Here is a 20,412-nt window from a genome sequence, read left to right on the forward strand (position 1 = left end):
TTTAATGAAAACAGAAATGGGGTCTTGCTATGTTGCCCAGGCTCGTCTCAAATTCTTAGGCTCAAACAGTCCTTCTGCCTTAGTCTTCCTTGTAGGTAGGATTACAGGAACATGCCATAATGCCCTGCTGTTTTTAATTTTTAAAAATATTAGTGTATGTTGCTTAAATTTTTGGAAAGTACAGGATTTTCAGTGAAAAGTAAATCCATCCCTGACCCTCATGCTCTCAGTTCTTTTGCCAGAGGCCGTGTCTGTTAGCAGTTTCCTGGGAATCCCTCTAGAGATATTCTACATGAGTGCATATCATGAGGATAAATTCTGACATCTATATATATAAGCACCTTAGCAGTATAACCTAAAATAATACTGTTGAATGTTATACTCCAGTTCTTACTGTTTATTTCTGTTACAAACATCTTTGTTAATTTGTATTAATTTATACAGCAAATACTGAATACCTAGTCCATACCCAGATGATGTGCCAGGTAATGGGAATAAAACAATGAACAAGAAGGCATTCTCGCTTGCCCTCATGGAGCTTGCAGTCTGTTGGCAGAGGCAATCATTAAGTGAATAATTACGCTAATAATATAGCATAGATTTAGTGAATAAAATACTTTTGTGTAAAATGCTTCCTGTGGATTCACTAATTTGTTTCATTACATAGGCATGACTGAATAGATTTGCTAATTTATTCCTCACAATAACCCTGTGGCTTTGATACTAATATCATAATTCTTTTATAAATGTGGGAAACTAAAGCACAGAAAGATTAAATTACTCACGACCACAACTAGTGAGTAATAGAGCTGGGTTTTATTTATTTTTTTGAGACAGAGTCTCACTCTTGTTTCCCAGGCTGGAGTGCAATGGCACAATCTCTGCTCACTGCAACCTCTGCCTCCCAGGTTCAAGCAATTCTCCTGCCTCAGTCTCCCGAATAGCTGGGATTACAGGCACCCGCCACCATGCCCGGCTAATTTTTTGTATTTTTAGTAGAGATGGGATTTCACTATGTTGGCCAGGCTGGTCTCGAATATCTGACCTGGTGATCCACCCACCTCAGCCTCCCAAAGTGCTGGGATTACAGGCATGATCCACTGTGCCTGGCCAAAAAAATTAGTGTTTTAATTGGCAATAAAATATATATATATTTATTGTGTACAACATGGTGCCTCGACATATGTATATAACAAGTCCTCACTTAACATCAATAGGATCTTGGAAACTGTGACTCTAAGCAAAACAGCATGTAACAAAACTAATTTTGCCACAGGCTAATTGATATAAAAAAGAATTAAGTTCCTATGGCATATTTCTGATCACAAAAACATCACCAAACTTCTAAACAGAGACCCCAAACACTTCTAATATTAAACATTGAAATAAATGTGAGCTATACGTAGATGTAAAAAAGAGTAGTAGCCTGGGCATGGTGGCTTATACCTGTAATCCTACCACTTTGGGAGGCCAAGGTGGGAGGACACTTGAAGCTGGGAGTTTGAGATCAGCCTTGGCTACAAAGCAAGACCCTGTCTCTACAAAAAATTTAAAAAGTTGACTAAGTGTGGTAGCGTATACCTGTAATCCCAGCTACTTGGGAGGCTGAGGTGGAAGGATCACTTGAGCCCAGGAGTTTGAAGCTGCAGTGAGCTATGATCATGCCCCTGCACTCCACCCCAGGTGACAGAGCAAACCCCTGTCTCTAGGGGGAGAAAAAAAAGAGCTGGGCGCAGTGGCTCACGACTGTAGTCCCAGCACTTTCGGAGGCCAAGGCAGGCGGATCATGAGGTCAAGAGATCTAGATCATCCTGGTCAACACAGTGAAACCCTATATCTACTAAAAAATACAAAAGTTAGCTGGGTGTGGTGGTACATGCCTGTAGTCCTAGCTACTTGGGAAGCTGAGGCAGGAGAATCGATTGAACCCGGGAGGCGGAGGTTGCAGTGAGCTGAGATCACGCCACCACACTCCAGCCTGGCAACAGAATGAGACTCCGTCTCCAAAAAAAAAAAAAAAAGAGTAATAAAAACAGGATATTTGCCTGATTTTTGGTGAATCAGTGGGTGACCACAGTCACACTGGTGGTGGGCTAAGTCAAGGAATAAATGTTTCCAAAGCAAAAATTTTAAGGAGCACTGCCTACTACCATGTGGTTAAAAATCAACAAATATGACAGATGGGTGCTTTCATACCACATTGTTTATTGTCGTGCATACTTCACACATTTTTATTTTACAATAATTTGTATTTATCCACTCTTTTATTTTCCAACCTCTTTATTCCAGTTCAGTGTTCAGGTGGTCAGAGCAGCTAAGTTTACAAGGTAGAAACCAACCCTGGACAGGATGCCATTCCATCACAGGGTGCACTCAGACACACACACACACACTCACCGAGACTGTGACTATTTAGACACCCGGTTCACCTATCAGGCACATCTTTGGGGTGTGGGAGGAAACTAGAGACCTGGAAGAATCCCATGAAGGAATAGGGAGAACATACAAGCTCTACATAGACAGTGGCCTCAGCTGGAAATAATTTACTTTTTCTCATTAATGTTATAACAGCATGGTATTGAATGAAACAACATTTTTTGAGGATCTGCTGTACCTTGTGGAATAGCTAGATGAAACTAACATATGTATTACTTACAAGTTTTTGTGGTGAGAACACATAAATCTTGCATCGCTTTCTTTTTTTTTTTTTTTTTTTTTTTTTTTTTTTTTTTTTTTTTTTGAGACGGAGTCTCGCTCTGCTGCCCAGGTTGGAGTACAGTGGCCGGATCTCAGCTCACTGCAAGCTCCGCCTCCCAGGTTTACGCCATTCTCCTGCCTCAGTCTCCCAAGTAGCTGGGACTACAGGCGCCCGCCACCTCGCCCGGCTAGTTTTTTGTATTTTTAGTAGAGACGAGGTTTCACCGTGTTAACCAGGTTGGTCTCGATCTCCTGACCTCGTGATTCGCCCGTCTCGGCCTCCCAAAGTGCTGGGATTACAGGCTTGAGCCACCGCGCCCTGCCTTGCATCGCTTTCTAATGTCCCAGAAGATGTTCATGTAGGTGAAAAATCGGTTTATAATTATCTGAGCCTCAAACCAAATTTGTTTAACATAAACACACAGTATTTTTTTTTTTTTTTCCTGAGGTAAGGTCTCACTCTGACCCCCCAGGCTGGAGTGCAGTGGCATGGTCTTGGCTTACTGCAACCTCTGCCTCCTGGGTTCAAGTGTTTCTTGTGTCTCAGCCACCTGAATAGCTGGGATTACAAGCATGGACCCCCAAACCCAGCTAATTTTTTTTTTTTTGTAGATACAGGGTTTTGCCATGTTGGCCAGACTGGTCTTGAACTCCTGGACTCTAATGATCCGCCTGCCTCCGCCTCCCAGATGCTGGGATTGCAGGCTTGAGCTACTGCACCTGTCAACACAGAGTATTTTTTTGCATGAAGCATAGTTATCATGTAAATCAAGGGATTGTACTTCCTCTAGTTCAGAAAGATTATTGAGTTGGTCACTATTTTGGGAAATTATATTGCAGACAGCAATGCTGTTTGTGTTTGTTTGTTTTGAGACAGAGTCTTACTCTGTCACCCAGGCTGGAGTGTGGTGGCATGATCTCGGCTCACTGCAACCTCTGCCTCCCGAGTTCAACCAATTCTCATGCCTAAGCTTCCTGAGTATGTGGGACTATGGGCATGCATCACCACACCTGGCTAATTTTTATGTTTAGTAGAGATGGGATTTCACTATGTTGGCCAGGCTGGTCTTGAACTCCCACCCTAAGGTGATTTGCCTGCCTCAGCCTCCCAAAGTACTGGGATTATAGGCATAAGCCACCATGTCCAGCCTATTCATGGTATTTTTTTTTTTTTTTAATCAACAGTATCACATACCTGTCTATATTCGTCTGATTTTGTAGTAGTCACATTTATAGTTTTATCCTTCTAATATAGTCATGTCTGAGCATTTATATGTTGATATACATGTTATTTTATAACTCACTTTCCTTTAATTTTTCATTTTTATAATTAGCACATTATATTGATATTTGAAGTTTTACATGTGTAAGTAAGTTACAGTAGCTCTGCATTTTATTTCAGGAAGGATAAGAAGGTTATCTTTAAAGAAAACATTGTGACAATTGGGGAAGCTGGCTGATCAGAACACCAGGGATTGTTATAATAATCCTTCTATTTTTATGTATGAATGAAAATTTCCACAATGATATGTTTTAGGAAAAAAGAGTTGGGTCTGATGTGATTGAGAATTGCTGCTCTACAATGTGCCTCAGAGATAGCCACAATTGGGATAAGTGTTGTAAAGAAGGGACAGGGTTTCAGAAGAGCAGTGCACAGTGAGGGGTATGACCTAGTCTGGGAGATGAGGGAGTGCTTTCCTAGGCAACTGACATTTGGACTGAGATTTGAAGGATGAATAATTAACTAGATGAAAAGGAGTAAGAGCTTTCCAAGGAGAGGGACCAGCACATGAAAAAGCCCAAAGGTGGGAGGAGTGTGGTAGCTGGGAAGAACTGAAAATGCCATTTTATCTGATCACAGAGACCTACAAGAAAGTAGCTCAAACCTATGTAATACACATTAGCAAGGGTTCTTTCAAGTGGGCCTTGTAAGACAGTTTAAATATTTTTATTTATATCTTACATAATTAGATGCCTTTGAAGGGCTTTTAATAGTGAGGGACAAAGGCATTAAACATAAGCATGCATGAGAATGGTTTTTTCAGTGTATGGTTGAGCAAACCATATATGTGTGTGTTTAGATGGAGGCACCATAAAATTGAAGTAGGCTGGAATGCCAAGCCACCTCATGAACAGCTGCCATTCAAGAGTCACCCAGGTCCCAGCAGACTTTGTCACTAAACCTAGGGCCTCCTACTCCATTGCATGATTGAGGATATGTCTTCTTTGATAAGTCTGACCTGCTTGAGTATTGCTTGGAGCCATTCAAACAGGCTGGTGGGTCACAAAAGTGCAAACATGGGAGTCCTGTTCTGGTCATAGGCTGAGTAAGCTCCTCCTGGCCAATGCCCCCACAGATAACAATTATTACATCTGTACATAAATACATAAAACCAGTAAAATCTACTGGAGCGTTACAAAAAACCAGGCAGATTCTAGAGGAGAGTTAACAGAAGAATGGGACTACTTGGAGTAATTTCCCATTTTCATGGCTTCTAACATTACGGCAGGCCCTGATCTATGTCATGTAGGGTGCTTAAAATTCCAATAGTAAACTTTAGTCTTTGTGGCCTGAAGAACCAGAAGATAAAGCTCAAGCAACTACAGCTGTTGGGAAGTGAGAGGAGAATCCTGGAAAGCAGAGAGAGAGAAGAAGCATCAGACTCTGTGAATAAACTCTGCCCAGATCTCGGCAGACCGCTGAATTATGCATATGTGGAGCAGACTCCAAAGAAGCCCAGCTAAGGATGAAATAACTGAAGATTTCATTGCTGCCTAGGAGACAGATTTGTAGTTTGAGTTAACCAAGTTAGATACTACGAAAACAAAACTAAAAAAAAAATACTCTTCAGAGGAATATAAAGGACTCCAGAGTTGCTGCAACATAACATTCAAAATATCCAGGATATATTCCAAAACTACTCACATACAAAGAAACAGGGAAATGTAACCTATTCTCAAGCTAAATGAGACTCTAGACAGTAACCTTAAAATGCTCAAATGCTGGGATTAGCAGGAAATGATTTTAAACTTTTATAACTGTGTATTAGTAAAGGAAATAAAAATGATATAAAGGAAAATGTACTCATAAAGAATGTGTGTGAAACTAAGATAACTAAATAGACATTCTAGAAATGAAAAATATGATACCTGAAATAAAAATGTAAACTGGATGAGGCTTAATGGAAGAATGGAGATGACAGAGGAAAACATCCTTGAAATTAAAGTTGAAGAAAGAGTGAGAGGGAAAAAGAAATACATCCTCAGTGACCTGGGATCAATATTTTAAAAACCCAGCACATTTAATTGAAATCTGGAAGGGAGAAGAAAAACAATGAGAAAGAAAAAAATGTTTAAAAATTTAATGGCTGAAAATTTCCCAAATTTGGTGAAGGACATACATTGGTTGATTCAGTAAGCTCAGCAAACCCCAAGAAAGATAAAAATAAAACCACAGAAACCTCAAGAATTTTAATACAAAGAAAACTGTGGGTGAGTGCCTTATAGTTAAACTATTGGCAGACAAAAGGAAAAATCTAGAAAACAGCAAAGAAAACAACATATTAGATACAAAGAGACAATTCCGTTTACCACTGATGAATCATCAGAAATAGTGGAGGCCAGAAGCGAATAGAGAATCCTTAAAGTGCTGAAGGAAAAAACATGTCAGCCCAGAATTTCAGATTCAGCAGAATAGCCTTCAAGAAAGAATATGGGGCTGGGTGCAGTGGCTCATGCCTGTAATCCCAACACTTTTGGGAGGTTGATGCGGGTGGATGACCCAAGGTCAGGAGTTTGAGACCAGCCTGGCCAACATGGTGAAACCCCATCTCTACTAAAAATACAAAAAAGCCAGGCATGATTAGTGGCACCTGTAATCCCAGGTACTTGGGAGACTGAAGCAGGAGAATCGCTTGAACCCCGGAGGCGGAGGTTGCAGTGAGCTGAGATGATACCACTGCACTCCAGCCTGGGTGACAGAGCAAGACTCTGTCTCAAAAAAAAAAAAAAAAAAAAAAAAAGAGAAATAATATGAAATAAAGATATTGTAAGATAATTCATTGCTAGTAGATCTGCACTATAAGAAATGCTAAAAGGAGTTCTTCAGGCTGTAGGGAAATGATACCAGATGGAAAGTTGAATCTTCAGAAAGCAATGAAGGTTAGAACTTGTAAATATCTGGATAGATATTTTGAAACTTTCTTTTTCATTTCTTAAAAAAATGACTATAGCACAAAAAAGTATCATCTTGGGGGTTCATTACATATGGTAGATATAAAACATATCCCATAAAGCATGGGATGATGGGTGAGGGTAAATGGGCCTATATGGTTGCAAGGTTTTTACATATTACCTGTAGTGGTACTTTTTTTCTTTTTTTTTGAAACAGAGTTTCATTCTTGTCATTCAGGCTGGAGTGCAGTGGTGCCATCTCTGCTCACTGCAATCTCTGCCTCCTGGGTTCAAGCGATTCTCCTGCCTTAGCCTCTTGAGTAGCTGGGAGTACAGGCACCGCCTCCATGCGCAGCTAATTTTTGTATTTTCGGTAGAGACGGGTTTCACCTTGTTGGTCAGGCTGGTCTCGAACTCCTGACCTCAGGCGATCCACCCATCTTGGCCTCCCAAAGTGCTAGGATTACAGGCATGAGCCACCATGCCCGGCCAGTGGTACTTTTTAACACAGTAAAGAGTATAATGGTAAAGATACATGTTGGAATTCCTACAGCAACCACTGGGGGGAAAATATAATCATGCAAAGAAGTGTTGCTAAAAAAAAAACTACTAGAAAAATTAAAGTGAATAATCCAAAGGAGACAGAAACAGGTATAACTGAACAAAAATAGAGGAGCTAAAAATAATAAAATGGTAGCTGTAATTCAACTGTATTAATAACTTCATTGGCTTTAATGGAATACACACTGATTTAATGCATAAAGACAAAATGACTAAAAGCAAATGCATGGAAAAAGATCAGACAAAGTAGCATAAGAAGCCTAGAGTGGTTATATTTATATCAGATAAAATAGACTTCAATATAAAAAGTATCACCAGGCCGGGCGCGGTGGCTCAAGCCTGTAATCCCAGCACTTTGGGAGGCCGAGACGGGCGGATCGGGAGGTCAGGAGATCGAGACCATCCTGGCTAACATGGTGAAACCCCGTCTCTACTAAAAAATGCAAAAAACTAGCCGGGCGAGGTGGCGGGCGCCTGTAGTCCCAGCTACTCGGGAGGCTGAGGCAGGAGAATGGCGGGAACCCGGGAGGCGGAGCTTGTAGTGAGCTGAGATCCGGCCACAGCACTCCAGCCTGGGCGACAGAACGAGACTCTGTCTCAAAAAAAAAAAAAAAAAAAAAGTATCACCAGAGTTAAAGGGATCATTTCATAACAATAAAAGGTCAGTTCGTGAGAAAGATGTAACAGTTATAACTATGCTTGTGCCTGATATCAGAGCTTCAAAATACATGAAGCAAAAATGGATACAACTAAAGGAATAGACAATTCACTATCATAGAGATTTGAACATTCTTCTCTCAATGATAACAACAAAAATTAGTATACATTTTGGGAGGCTGACGTGGGAGGATTGCTTGAGCCCAGGAGTTCAAGACTAGCCTGGCCAGCATAAAGAGACCCAGTCTGTTCAAAATAAAACCATTAGCCCAGTGTGGTGGCATGTGCCCATGGTCCCAGCTACTTGGGAGGCTGATGTAGGAAAGATAGCTTGAACCTGGAAGGTTGAGGCTGCAGTGAGCCATGTTTGTGTCATGGCACTCCAGCCTGGGTGATAGAGTGGGACCGTGTCTTTATTTATTTTTATTTATTTATTTATTTATTGAGACGGAGTTTTGCTCTTTTGCCAAGGCTGGAATGAAGTGGAGCAATCTCGGCTCACTGCAACCTCTACCCGCCAGGTCCAAGCGATTCTCTTGCCTCAGCTTCCCAAGTAACTGGGATTATAGCCTCCTGCCACTACACCAGACTAATTTTTGTATTTTTAGTAGAGTTAGGGTTTTGCCATGTTGGCCACGCTGGTCTCAAACTCCTGACCCCTTGTGATCTGCCCACCTCAGCCTCCCAAAGTACTAGGATTACAGGCGTGAGCCACTGTGCCTGGCCGAGACCATGTCTTCAAAAACAAACAAACAAAAAAAAATAGTATAAATGATTTCCATACAACAGCTACAGAATATACTTTATTTCCCCCACTGTATATATAAACCAGATGCTGGGCTGTAATTCTCAGTATATTTGAAAGGATTAAACTAATATAGTATATGTTCTTTGAGTGTAGTAAGATTATTATGATTATTGTTAATTAATTTTTTTTTTGAAACAGTGTTTCGATCTTGTAGCCCAGGCTGGAGTACAATGGTGCAGTCTCAGCTCACTGCAACCTCTGCCTCCTGGGTTCAAGTGATTCTTCTGCCTCAGCCTCCCAAGTAGTTGGGATTACAGGTGCCTGCCACCACGCCCAGCTAATTTTTTAGTTTTAGTAGAGACGGGGTTTCACCGTATTGGCCAGGCTGGTCTCAAACTCCTGACCTCCGGTGATCCACTCACCTCGGTCTCCCAAAGTGCTGGGATTACAGGCGTGAGTCATAGTTCCCAGCCTCTTAATAAGATTAAATTAGAAACCAAGATATGTAAAAGGCCACAAGTATTTGGAAATTCAATGAATCTTCTAAATAATCTGTGAGTCAAAGAAGACATCACAAGGGAAATTAGAAAGTACTTTGAATTGAATGTTATTGAAAATATGACATCAAAATTTGTGGAATAACTGTCATGGCCAAGGGGAGCCAGAGGAGAAATGATGACTAAATGTCATGTGGTATCCTCTATGACATGCCGGAAGAGAAAAAAGGTAGGAGGTAAAGAATGAGGATATCTGGGCTGGGCAACAGTGGCTCACGCCTGTAATCCCAGCACTTTCAGAGGCCAAGGCAGGCAGATTGCCTGAGGTCAGGAGTTGCAGACCAGCCTGGCCAACATGGTGAAACCCTGTCTCTACTAAAAACACAAAAATTAGCTGGGCATGGTGGCAGGCACCTGTAAAGCTACTCGGGAGGCTGAGGCAGGAGAATCACTTGAACCCAGGAGGCGGAGGTTGCAGTAAGCTGAGATCATGCCACTTCACTCCTGCCTGGGAGTCAGAGCAAGAGTGTGTCTCAAAAAAAAAAAAAAAAAAAAAAGGGACTTCTGAATAAAATATGGCTTCCATAATAACAGTGTATCAGGCTGGTGAGGTGGCTCACACCTGTAATCCCAGCACTTTGGGAGGCCAAGGCGGGCAGATCACAAGGTCAGGAGTTTGAGACCAGCCTGGCCAATATGGTGAAACCCCGTCTCTACTAAAATTACAAAAATTAGCCGGGCGTGGTGGCGGGTGCCTATAGTCCCAGCTACTCAGGAGGCTGAGGCAGGAGAATTGCTTGAACTCAGGAGGCGGAGGTTGCAGTGAGCTGAGATTGCGCCATTGCGTTCCAGCCTGGGCAACAAAGTGATACTCTGTCTCAAAAAAATAAATAAATAAAATAAATAACAGTGTATCAATATTGGTTTGTTAATTGTGACAAATGTAACATTCTGATGTAAGATTTTTGTTTCTTTTTCGCGACATAGTTTCAGGCGGAGGTTACAGAGGTTGCAGTGAGCCAACATGGCACCACTGCACTCCAGTCTGGTCAACAGCTGAGGCTCTGTCTCAAAAATAAATAAATAAATAAATAACAGTGTATCAATATTGGTTTGTTAATTGTGACAAATGTAACATACTAATGTAAGATTTTTCTTTTTTTTAGACTGAGTTTCACTCTTGCTGCCCAGGCTGGAATGCAATGGTGAGATCTCGGCTCACTGCAACCTCTGCCTCCCGGGTTCAAGTGACTCTCCTGCCTCAGCCTCTTGAGTAGCTGGGATTACACCATGTTGGTCACGCTGGTCTTGCAACTTCCGACCTCAGGTGATCTACCTGACTCGGCCTCCCAAAGTGTTGGGATTACAGGTGTGAGCCACCACACCTGACTAACTTGGATAATTTTTAATTTTTTTGTGGATACACGAATTTTGCTGTGTTGACTAGGCTGGTCTTGAATTCCTGGCTTCAAGCCATCCTCCCAAAGTGCTGGGATTACAGACATGAGCCACTGATGTGGCGAAATGAAAGATGTTAATGTGGGAAACTAGACATGGGGTATATGGAAACTGTACTATCTCTTTCTTTACCACTTTTATATCAATGTAAAACTATTCTAAAGTAAAACATTTATTAAAAAGTACTTAAAAATGTGGGATGCCACTAAAGCAGTGCTTACAGAGAAGTTTATGGGTTTAAACGTATTTATTGGAAAAGAAAAAAGGCCTAAAGACAGTGACCTCAAGTTCTACCTTAAGAAGCTAGTAAATGAAGAACAAAATAAACCTAAAGTATATAAAAGGAAAGGTAATAAAGACAACAGTCGAAATTAAGGAAATAGAAAAAGACAATAGACAAAATGACAAAGTTGGTTCTTTGAAAAGATTAATAATATTAACAAACCCATAGATAGACTGATAAAGAAAAATACAGTTGACCCTTGAACAACTCAAGGGTTGGGGCACCGATATCATGTGAAGTCAATAATCCATTTATAGCCTTTGACTCCCCCAAAACTTAACTACTAATAGTTTCCTGTTGACCAGCAGCCTTACTGATAACATAAGAGTTAATTAGCACATATTTTGCATGTTATATATGTTGTATACTGTAGCCTTACGATAAAGTAAGCTAGAGAAAAGAAAATATTAAGGAAATCTTAAGGAAGAGAAAGTATACAGTTGACCCTTGAACCGCACAGGTTTGTGGTTCGCAGGTCCACTTATACATAGATTTTTCTCTGCCTCTGCCACCCCTGAGACAGCAAGACCAACCCCTCCCCTGCTTCCTCCTCAGTGTACTCAATGTGAAGACTGAGGATGAAGATCTTTATGATGATCCACTTCCACTTTATGAACAGTACAGAATTTTCTTTTGTACATATACAAAATGGATAAAGATTATTAAATGTACTGTTAACAATGAGATGAGGCTGGGTGCAGTGGCTCACTCCTGTAATCCCAGCACTTTGGAAGCCAAGGCAGGTGGATCACGAGGTCAGGAGTTCTTGATCAGCCTGGCCAGCATGGTGAAACCCCATCTCTACTAAAAATTAAAAAATTAGCCAGGCGTGATGGCAGGAGCCTGCAATCCCAGCTACTTGGGAGGCTGGAGAATCGCTTGAACCCGGGAGGTGGAGGTTGCAGTGAGCCGAGATCACGCCATTGCACTCCAGCCTGGATCACAAGAGTGAGGCTCTGTCTCAAACACAAACAATAAGACGAATGGAGAACAACAAAACTCTTTGAGAAGAATAGTGATCATTCATCTAGGCTCATTCATTAGCTTGCAGTGCTTATGATTCATGTCACAGAATTTTAAATTATGGTGTGAACCTTTGGGGGAAAAAAGTATATATAAATGATACTGTTAAATACAAGAATACAAACTTTCAACTATTAAGTAAATGCAACAAGCTATCTGGTTGCACTTTTAAAACAGTCTTTGTGCTGGGTGTGGTGGCTCACACCTGTAATCCTAGTACTTTAGGAGGCTGAGGTGGGCGGATCACCTGAGGGAGGTCAGGAGTTCGAGACCAGCCTGGCCAATATGGTGTAACCCAATCTCTACTAAAAAACCATAAAAAAATTAGCTGGGCTTGGTGGTGTATGCCTGTAATGCCAGCTACTCGCAAGACTGAGGCAGGAGAATCGCTTGAACCCAGGTGGCAGAGGTTGTGGTGAGCCAAGATCGCACCACTGCACTCCAGCCTGGGTGACAGAGCGAGACTCCATCTTCTAAAAAAAACAAAAAACAAACAAAAAAAAAACCCAAAACAGGCAGTCTTTGTACATGCTGTCTTGGGCTTATAACTTACTTTGTTAGATGATAACTTTTGCTAGTAGTTTTATTCCCTTGTTAGGGTCTGTGTTATCCCAGCTTCTTTCTGGGTTATTTTTTCCTCTAGGGCAGAATGCTTGCCAAGTTCCAGAATTAAGTAAGGAATTGGAAACTGACACTAGTTATAATTCTGAGTTAAAGAATCAGGCTGTGATCTACCCTGTCCATTTCCTTGCCTGGGGGTGAGTGCCTTTGTGACTAAGTATGAGAGTCTAAAAGAAAAGAACTAGACATGGTATGGTTTTGCCTAGGGAGGATGGTAATTTTATTGACAATATTAATTAGAATGTTGAGAAAAAATACCTTTGATAGGGTTTTTAGGTTATTACAGTTAGAATATCACAGCTCTTTCTCAGTTATTTAGAGAAGAATTGAAAAATTTCATGAAGGTTATATTTAATTGACATAGGGGAAAATGTAAGGTGGCTAAAGTGAGGATGACAGTGGGTTTGAATTCCTTCCTTACTTGTAGTTTGTCACTTCTCAGTCACCTTGGTTGAGATCACAGAGTTGGATGGTTTGTATTTCCGTGGCTTCTAGTCTTTGTCAAGGCTTTTAAAAAGAGCAATGGTTCCCATCTAGAAGGCTGGGCTAATTACAGTATTTCAGAAAGCTTAATGGAATTTATATGTTTACCCAATTTAAGAATATACAAACTAAAGTTACTTTGCCTGGAATCATGTCACCTCAGGGTTTAAATACTAAGTCTTTCTTATCGATTGAATACTTTGCTGGCAGTTACATTTTGATTTTTTTAAGAAAATGAAAATGAGTATTCTTAACATATGCAGATTAGAAACGAGCTTGTGAAAGGAAAAAATAACTAAAAAGAGGGAGACTTTGGTTAAAAGGTTGATATAGAGTATTTCTATTATGCTGTATGGCTTTATTTCTTTATCCATTTACTAGGGGTTGATGTTGTTGGCTTTGTCATATAAAAGCACAGTTTGTATTTTAGTGCTTGGTTTTCAACCAAGTAAATATGTGAAACCTCCACGGTAACTGCTATAATTTCTACCAGAGAGTCACACTGTTTCACTGACTTTATTGCTTCTAAGTTTCTTGTTCCTGTTTTGCTTTAGTGGTTGATAACTGGAAGCACAACTTAAAACATTTCTGGATGTATCTTCACCAATTTCTCCAACCCTTAGAATAGTGTGCTTAGTGCTCAATAAATGTTTGTTGAAGTAACAAAATAACACATGTAAGTAGTAATTAAAGTTGAAGTAAATGTTACATTATAAAGCAGTTAGAAGTAGCGTGCTATAGCACTTAACATTTCTGTCTGAGATTTAAGAGATTATTAGTAATATGGAAAGTGTAATACTGTACCTATCCACAAAGGTGTATTTCTTTGTTTTGGTAGCTAATTGACATTCAACTTTCTTAAATGTCCATATTTTTACTCCATAATCTTACTTTAGCATTTTGAATTTTATTTTTTAATTTTATTTTTTGAGACAGAGTCTCGCTGTGTCACTTAGGCAGGAGTGCAGGGGCGTCATCTCGGCTCACTACAACCTCCGCCTCCTGGGTTCAAGCAATTCTTCTGCCTCAGCCTCCGGAGTAGCTGGGATTACAGGCACATGCCACCACACCCAGCTAATTTTTGTATTTTTAATAGAGACGGGGTTTCACCACGTTGGCCAGGCTGGTCTTGAACTCCTGACCTCAAGTTATCCACCCACCTCAGCCTCCCAAAGTGCTGGGATTATAGGCATGAGCCACCATGCCCGGCCTGAACTTTATTATTGAATAAAATTATTTAGGAATTCAGTAATATTATGAAGTAGGTTACGTGGCAAGAAAACTGCTGAGTAATCAGAGGAGTGGAGAACCTTAGGCCTCTTTCCTTCTGCCGTATTATCTAGGAGTTACAGATTAAACTGTGGTAGTTTGTAACCTCATTATGTCACAGTTTTAAAATCTCCTAAGGAATGTACCTCAGGTGAGGAAGCAGATGTGTCTATTAGGGCCTGATGTTATTCTGTAGAGGAAGGAGCAATGCTGCTTGGGGAGTAGATTTAAAATTTCATATAGAGCATCTTTAGCAGGGACTCGAGGAAAGTGTGCTAGTGCTAGAGGATTATGAAAGAGTCAACCATTGTTGAGTCTTAATCTAAACCCCTGGTGTTTTCTTTTTTCTTGCTTTTTTTTTTTTTTGTTTGTTTTGTTTTTTTTAGAGAGCCTCACTCTTGCCCAGGGTGAAGTACAGTGGCACAATCATAGCTCATTATAACCTCAAACTCCTAGGGTCAAGGAATCCTCCTTGCTGTGCCTCCCAAGTAGCTGGGATTACAGGCATGAGCCACAGTACCCAGCTAATTCTTTCATTTTTTGTGGAGACACTATGTTGCCCAGACTGGTGTTGAACTCCTGTCCTCAAGTGATCCTACGACCTCAGCCTCCCAAAGTGCTGGCATAACAGGTGTGAGCCACTGTGCCTGGCCTCAAACCCCAGTATTTACTCAGCTCGGTTACTTAATTCACATGTTAGTTCCATTTGGAATAATCAACAAATACTTTTGAATTGCTTATGGTATATCATATACTGTTCTAAGTGCTAGACAGAACTATACTAGTGAACAAACTATACAAAGTCCTTTTTCTCATGGAATTTAAATTTTAATTGGCAGAGACAGAGAATAACACATACTATATCAGGTAGTAAAAAACGCATGTTCCAGATATTGCTTGTTCATAAACTATTCCAAAATTTACTGGCTTAAAACAACTATTGTATTGTGTCTCACAATTCTGTGGGTTGAAAAGAGCTTATCTGGATGGTTTATGTATTGGTCTCACTTGGGGGTCTCTCATTGGTGGCTGGACCTGGAGCCCCCAAGATGGTTCATGCTTCTGGCTGTCAGTTGGTCCTGGTTGTTGTTTGGGTGCTCAGTGGGGGCCTCAGTTCTTTTTTTTACCTGGCCTTTCCCTGTGGCTTTGGCTTCTCACAGCACAGTGGCTGGCTTTCAAGAAGGAGCATAACAAGTGGGCAGAGGCAGAAGGTACAGATTTCTGAAAGCCCAGCCTCATAAGTTATACAGCATCACTTCTGCCACATTTTATTGATCATAATAGTTCACAAGGAGGGGAAACAGACTCCATCCACCTTTTCATGGATGGGAGCAAGATCACATTGCAAAAGAGCACATGCGGTAGCAGATATTGTTGAGGCCTTCTATGGAAACATGATCTCCCATAATGCTATAAAAATATTGAGCAGGTTAATAGGGGAATAGAGAAACTGGAACTATGTGGAGAGGTGGGATGTCAGAAAGTGCAATGTTACGTAGAATGTCAGGCAGGGCCTCTCCCATAGGCAATATTTTAGATACCTGATGAAAAGCAATGAGCCACGGGAACCATAAGGACTTTTTAAGGAAGAATATTCCAGGCAGAGAACAGGAAATGTGGAGGTGCTAAGGTGGGAGGATCTGTGATGTGGTCAAAGAATAGCAACGAGGGCAATGCGAGTGCACTAAAATGATAGAGGAAGAACGGTAGGGCATGTGAATGATTCAGAGAAGAAGAGAGAAACAGATTTTGTAGCCAAAGCAAAGACTAGGTTTTTTTTCTTCTTCTTTTTTTTTTTTTTTTTTTTTTTGCAAAGACTAGGTTTTCTGTGAGTGAGATGGACGCCGTTGGAAAATTCTGAGCAGAGGAATTACATGCAGGTTGAGTTCCTTTATCCGACATGCTTGGGACCAAAAGTATTGTGGATTTCAGATTTTTTCGGATCTTGGAATATTTGCATACTTACTGGCTGAACATCCCAAGTCGGAACATTCCAAATCTAAAATGCTCCAATGGGCATTTCCTTTGAGCATCTTATTGACACCCAAAAAGTTTCTGGTTTTGGATCATTTCAGATTTCAGTTTTTTAGATTTGGAATGTTCAACCTGTATATGTTCTAACTTAAACTTTTTTTTTTTTTTTTCCCCAGACGGAGTCTTGCTCTGTCGCCCAGGCTGGAGTGTAGTGGTGCAATCTCAGCTCACTGCAACCTCCGCTGCCAGGTTCAAGCAATTCTGCCTTAGCCTCCTGGGTAGCTGGTATTACAGGCGCCTGCCACCACGCCCAGCTAATTTATGTATTTTTAGTAGAGACGGGGTTTCACAGTGTTGGCCAGGCAGGTCTCTAACTCCTGACCTCGTGATCTGCCCGCTTCGGCCTCCCAAAGTGCTGGGATTACAGGTGTGAGCCACTGCACCCGGCTGTTCTGAATTAAACTTTAAAATAATGTTCTTCTAAGAATCTTGGGCTACTCTCAAAACACTATTTTGAGAATCAGCTATGAGAGGACAAGAGCAGAAGGAAGGAGTCATTTCAGTAGTAGGGTAATGCCATGTGGGATGATGGGTGTGCTGGGTGGTGAGAAGTGGTCGGAATTTGGCTATATATCAAAGTAGGACTGACAGTTTCCTAATGAGGGTGGATATGGGGTAAAAAAGAAGGATCAAGGATGGCTCCCAAAATGTTACCCCTATGCACCTGGAAACGGGAAGACTAGGGGAGGAGTAAGGTGGAGGTGAGGAAGACAAGACTTGTAATTTTGGCTATGTGAAGATGAATGTAAGAAAGTATCTGAGGAGAAAATGTTACTAAATGTTACTTCCTCATTGCAGGTGTGACGTTGAGTGCTTCAGATCTGGTCACTATGGTACGAGAACGAAAATGCATATTGTGCCACATTGTGTACAGCTCAAAAAAGGTAATAATGCAAGAGGGAGAATCTGAGGCTTTATGACTATTTTTTAAAGAGACATATGTTATTAATAGATGGGAAAAGCTTGACAATGTCTTATTTATGCTTCTTTCCTAAACCATAGTCTCCATTCCACTGGTTTCTTTCTCGTTACTGCCTCCTAAAGCCAGTGCCTGTGTTATTAAACTTCTGTCCATCCAGAATTTGAGGGTATTCAAAACTAGATGACCTAGGGAAATTTATTAGTAACCAGTTATAGGGAAGATACCTTAAAATTCCAAGGTTATTTGAAGTTATACTGCTTTCTGCAATTTTAAAATCATGTACTTGTTGATTAGCTAAGGATATAGCATTTGTTATATGTACCTACATTCTGTTTATGCCTATGCTTGTGGAAAGTGCAGCACAGCAGAAATAGTGTTGACAATATCCTAGATGTCCACAAGGTGGGGATGTTGCTCAAAGAAAAGCTTTTTTTTTTTTTTTTTTTTTTGAAATGGAGTCTTACTGTGTTGCCCAGGCTGTAGTGCAGTGGCACAATCTCAGCTCACTGCAACCTCTGCCTCCCAGGTTCAGGTGATTCTCCCGCCTCAGCCTCTCAAGTAACTGGGATTGTGCTGCCAGGCATGACTGACTTTTGTATTTTTAGTAGAGACGGGGTTTCACCATGTTGCCCAGGCTGGTCTTGAACTCCTGACCACAGGTCACTCACCTGCCTCGGGCCTCCCAAAGTGCTAGGATTACAGGCATGAGCCACCGTGCCCGGGCAAAACATCTTTTTAGGACCTAAAATTGACTGCAATTTGTGTCACTTTTTGCCTTTGCCTGCCTTTATCATTTGCTTTCAGAGTAGTGCTGCTAGTTTAAATACTGAGGAATTTATTCTCTTTGCTTTTAAGATGCTTTTGATTGTCACTGGAAATTCAGAGAACTGGGAGGATCATGGGCTAGGTTACCAGGGAAGTGTGAGTGGAAGTGGTAAACTTTGAAAAACGACTAGAGTAATGATGGTTTAAGAGAAATGAGGAAGATATATTTTAGGTAGGAGAACAACATGTACAGAGACAAATGGAATGGAGTATGACAGTTCTAGGAGTTGGCAAGAAGGCTCATCTGATTAAAACAGTTTTGCCTTGGGAATAGCAGGACTATAATTTGTAATTTAAGTGAAGACAGTTGATAAACAGTGTTGGATGCCAGATTGAAGGGTTGATTGTGATCCACCAAGTAGACTTGGGTGGATTCTATTTTTTTTTCTGTCTAGATTTCTGTTGGTGATGGAAAAATCAGTGAGATTTAAAAATCATGTAATATCAAGCCTGTAATCCTAGCACTTTGGGAGGCCGAGACAGGCGGATCACGAGGTCAGGAGATCGAGACCATCCTGGCTAACACGGTGAAACCCCGTCTCTACTAAAAATACAAAAAACTAGCCGGGCAAGGTGGCAGGGGGGCGCCTGTAGTCCCGGCTACTCGGGAGGCTGAGGCAGGAGAAGGGCGTAAACCCAGGAGGCGGAGCTTGCAGTGAGCTGAGATCCGGCCACTGCACTCCAGCCTGGGCGACAGAGTGAGACTCCGTCTCAAAAAAAAAAAAAAAATCATGTAATATACCTGCTACTATTTACAAAAATAAAAGAATGCTCTTCTAGTTTTAAAAATTTGATGAAGGTTGACACAAATTGTAAATAAGTCGGAATTCCTTATGACTACTTTCAGATTGGACAGAGGTAGGGAGAAGATGTGAGATGGATAGGCTGCTGCTCAGAGACGTGATATCAGAGTTTCATGGAATAGCAGTCCTATCTTGGGATACCATGATTTTGTGCTTTTGCCATTTTAAATCTTTTTGGCTCTTCTACTCTGGTTTCAAACATACTTTTATCTCTTCATACTTTTCCATGATCATAATGAAGTTAAATGAAGGGCTGGAATTGTCTACTCCTGCCCTAGGAAAAGCTGATTGTAGTTTTTATTTATTTTCTTTCTTTTAAAAAAAGGAAAAGCTGGTTGTAGTTTTTTTTTTTTTTTTTTTTGCCCCCCCGCCCCCACTTTGTTTTTTTAAAGCAAGGGAATGGCCTGCTTTAAGTGAGCAGTATGATTTAAGAAAATAACAAAATGGGTTAGTTGGAAGGGATAACTGATACTTACTTTTAGATAGGACTATGAACAATTGGTGTTGAAGCTGAGCTTTTCTCCGATTTTCCAGACTAGTGTAACTCTGGTTTCTCCAAATACACTCTGGAGGAGAAAAGGTTCTAAGTGACTTGAGTATGGAGAAAAGCTGTGTAAGATATCCCTGAGTATCCTGAGGCCCATTGACAGATAAAAGACTGAGAAGCCCTGGAGTTAAATATATGTATATCATAGAGATGGAGTCTCACTATGTGGCCCAGCTGGTGGTGAATTCCTGGCCTCAAGTGTGAGCCAGTACACCGGGTCGTATTTTTTGTATTATTCAATGTTTTCCACATGTGTTTAACCATGAGTTCCCCCCTCCCCTCCAACCAACCCAGCCTTTAAAAATATAATAACTGATTAATATACAAGGCCTAAATAGAAGCCTAATACATGAGAAGGAATGCATTTGGGCTATTACCTTAATCCTGTGCCTGTGGATCTTTTTTCTTATTATTTTTGTTGTTGTTGTTGTTAAGTTTTGTTTTGAGACAGGGTCTTACCCACTGCTGGAGTGCAGTGGAGCCATCTCAGCTCACTGCAACCTCTGTGTCCCAGGCTCAGGTGATGCTCCCATCTCAGCCTCCTGAGTAGCTTGGACTACAGGCGTGTGCCACCACATTCAGCTATTTTTTAATTAAAAATTTTTTGTAGGGAGGGATGAGGTCTTACTAGACTGCCCACACTGATCTTCAACTCGTAGGCTCAAGTGATCCTTCCACCTCAATCTCCCGAGTCCTGGGCTTCCAGGTGTGAGCCACCATGTCTGGCTGAATGTTTTCTAATGATTTTTGAAAGCTTGGTTGTCTCACTGTTAACATTCATTCCTTGGAGCAGGATGGGAGAAGATTTGCA

The 20,412-nt window shown here is 41.0% G+C and overlaps 1 protein-coding gene across 8 annotated transcripts in view; it reads left to right on the forward strand.

The window, feature by feature from the left end:
• Nucleotides 1–20,412, forward strand: part of LOC105491652 (zinc finger protein 106) — an 83,463-nt gene that overhangs the window by 6,013 nt on the left and 57,038 nt on the right. For all 8 annotated transcript variants that reach the window (XM_011758233.3, XM_011758250.2, XM_071067028.1 and 5 more), the window contains one exon: nt 17,303–17,388. In XM_011758233.3, coding sequence (XP_011756535.2) covers nt 17,335–17,388 — 54 coding nt within the window. In that variant the 5' untranslated portion in view covers nt 17,303–17,334. Of the gene's footprint in view, nt 1–17,302; nt 17,389–20,412 lie in introns of those variants that run through there.

Source organism: Macaca nemestrina, chromosome 7 (assembly GCF_043159975.1).
Source record: "Macaca nemestrina isolate mMacNem1 chromosome 7, mMacNem.hap1, whole genome shotgun sequence".
Lineage (NCBI taxonomy): Eukaryota > Metazoa > Chordata > Mammalia > Primates > Cercopithecidae > Macaca > Macaca nemestrina.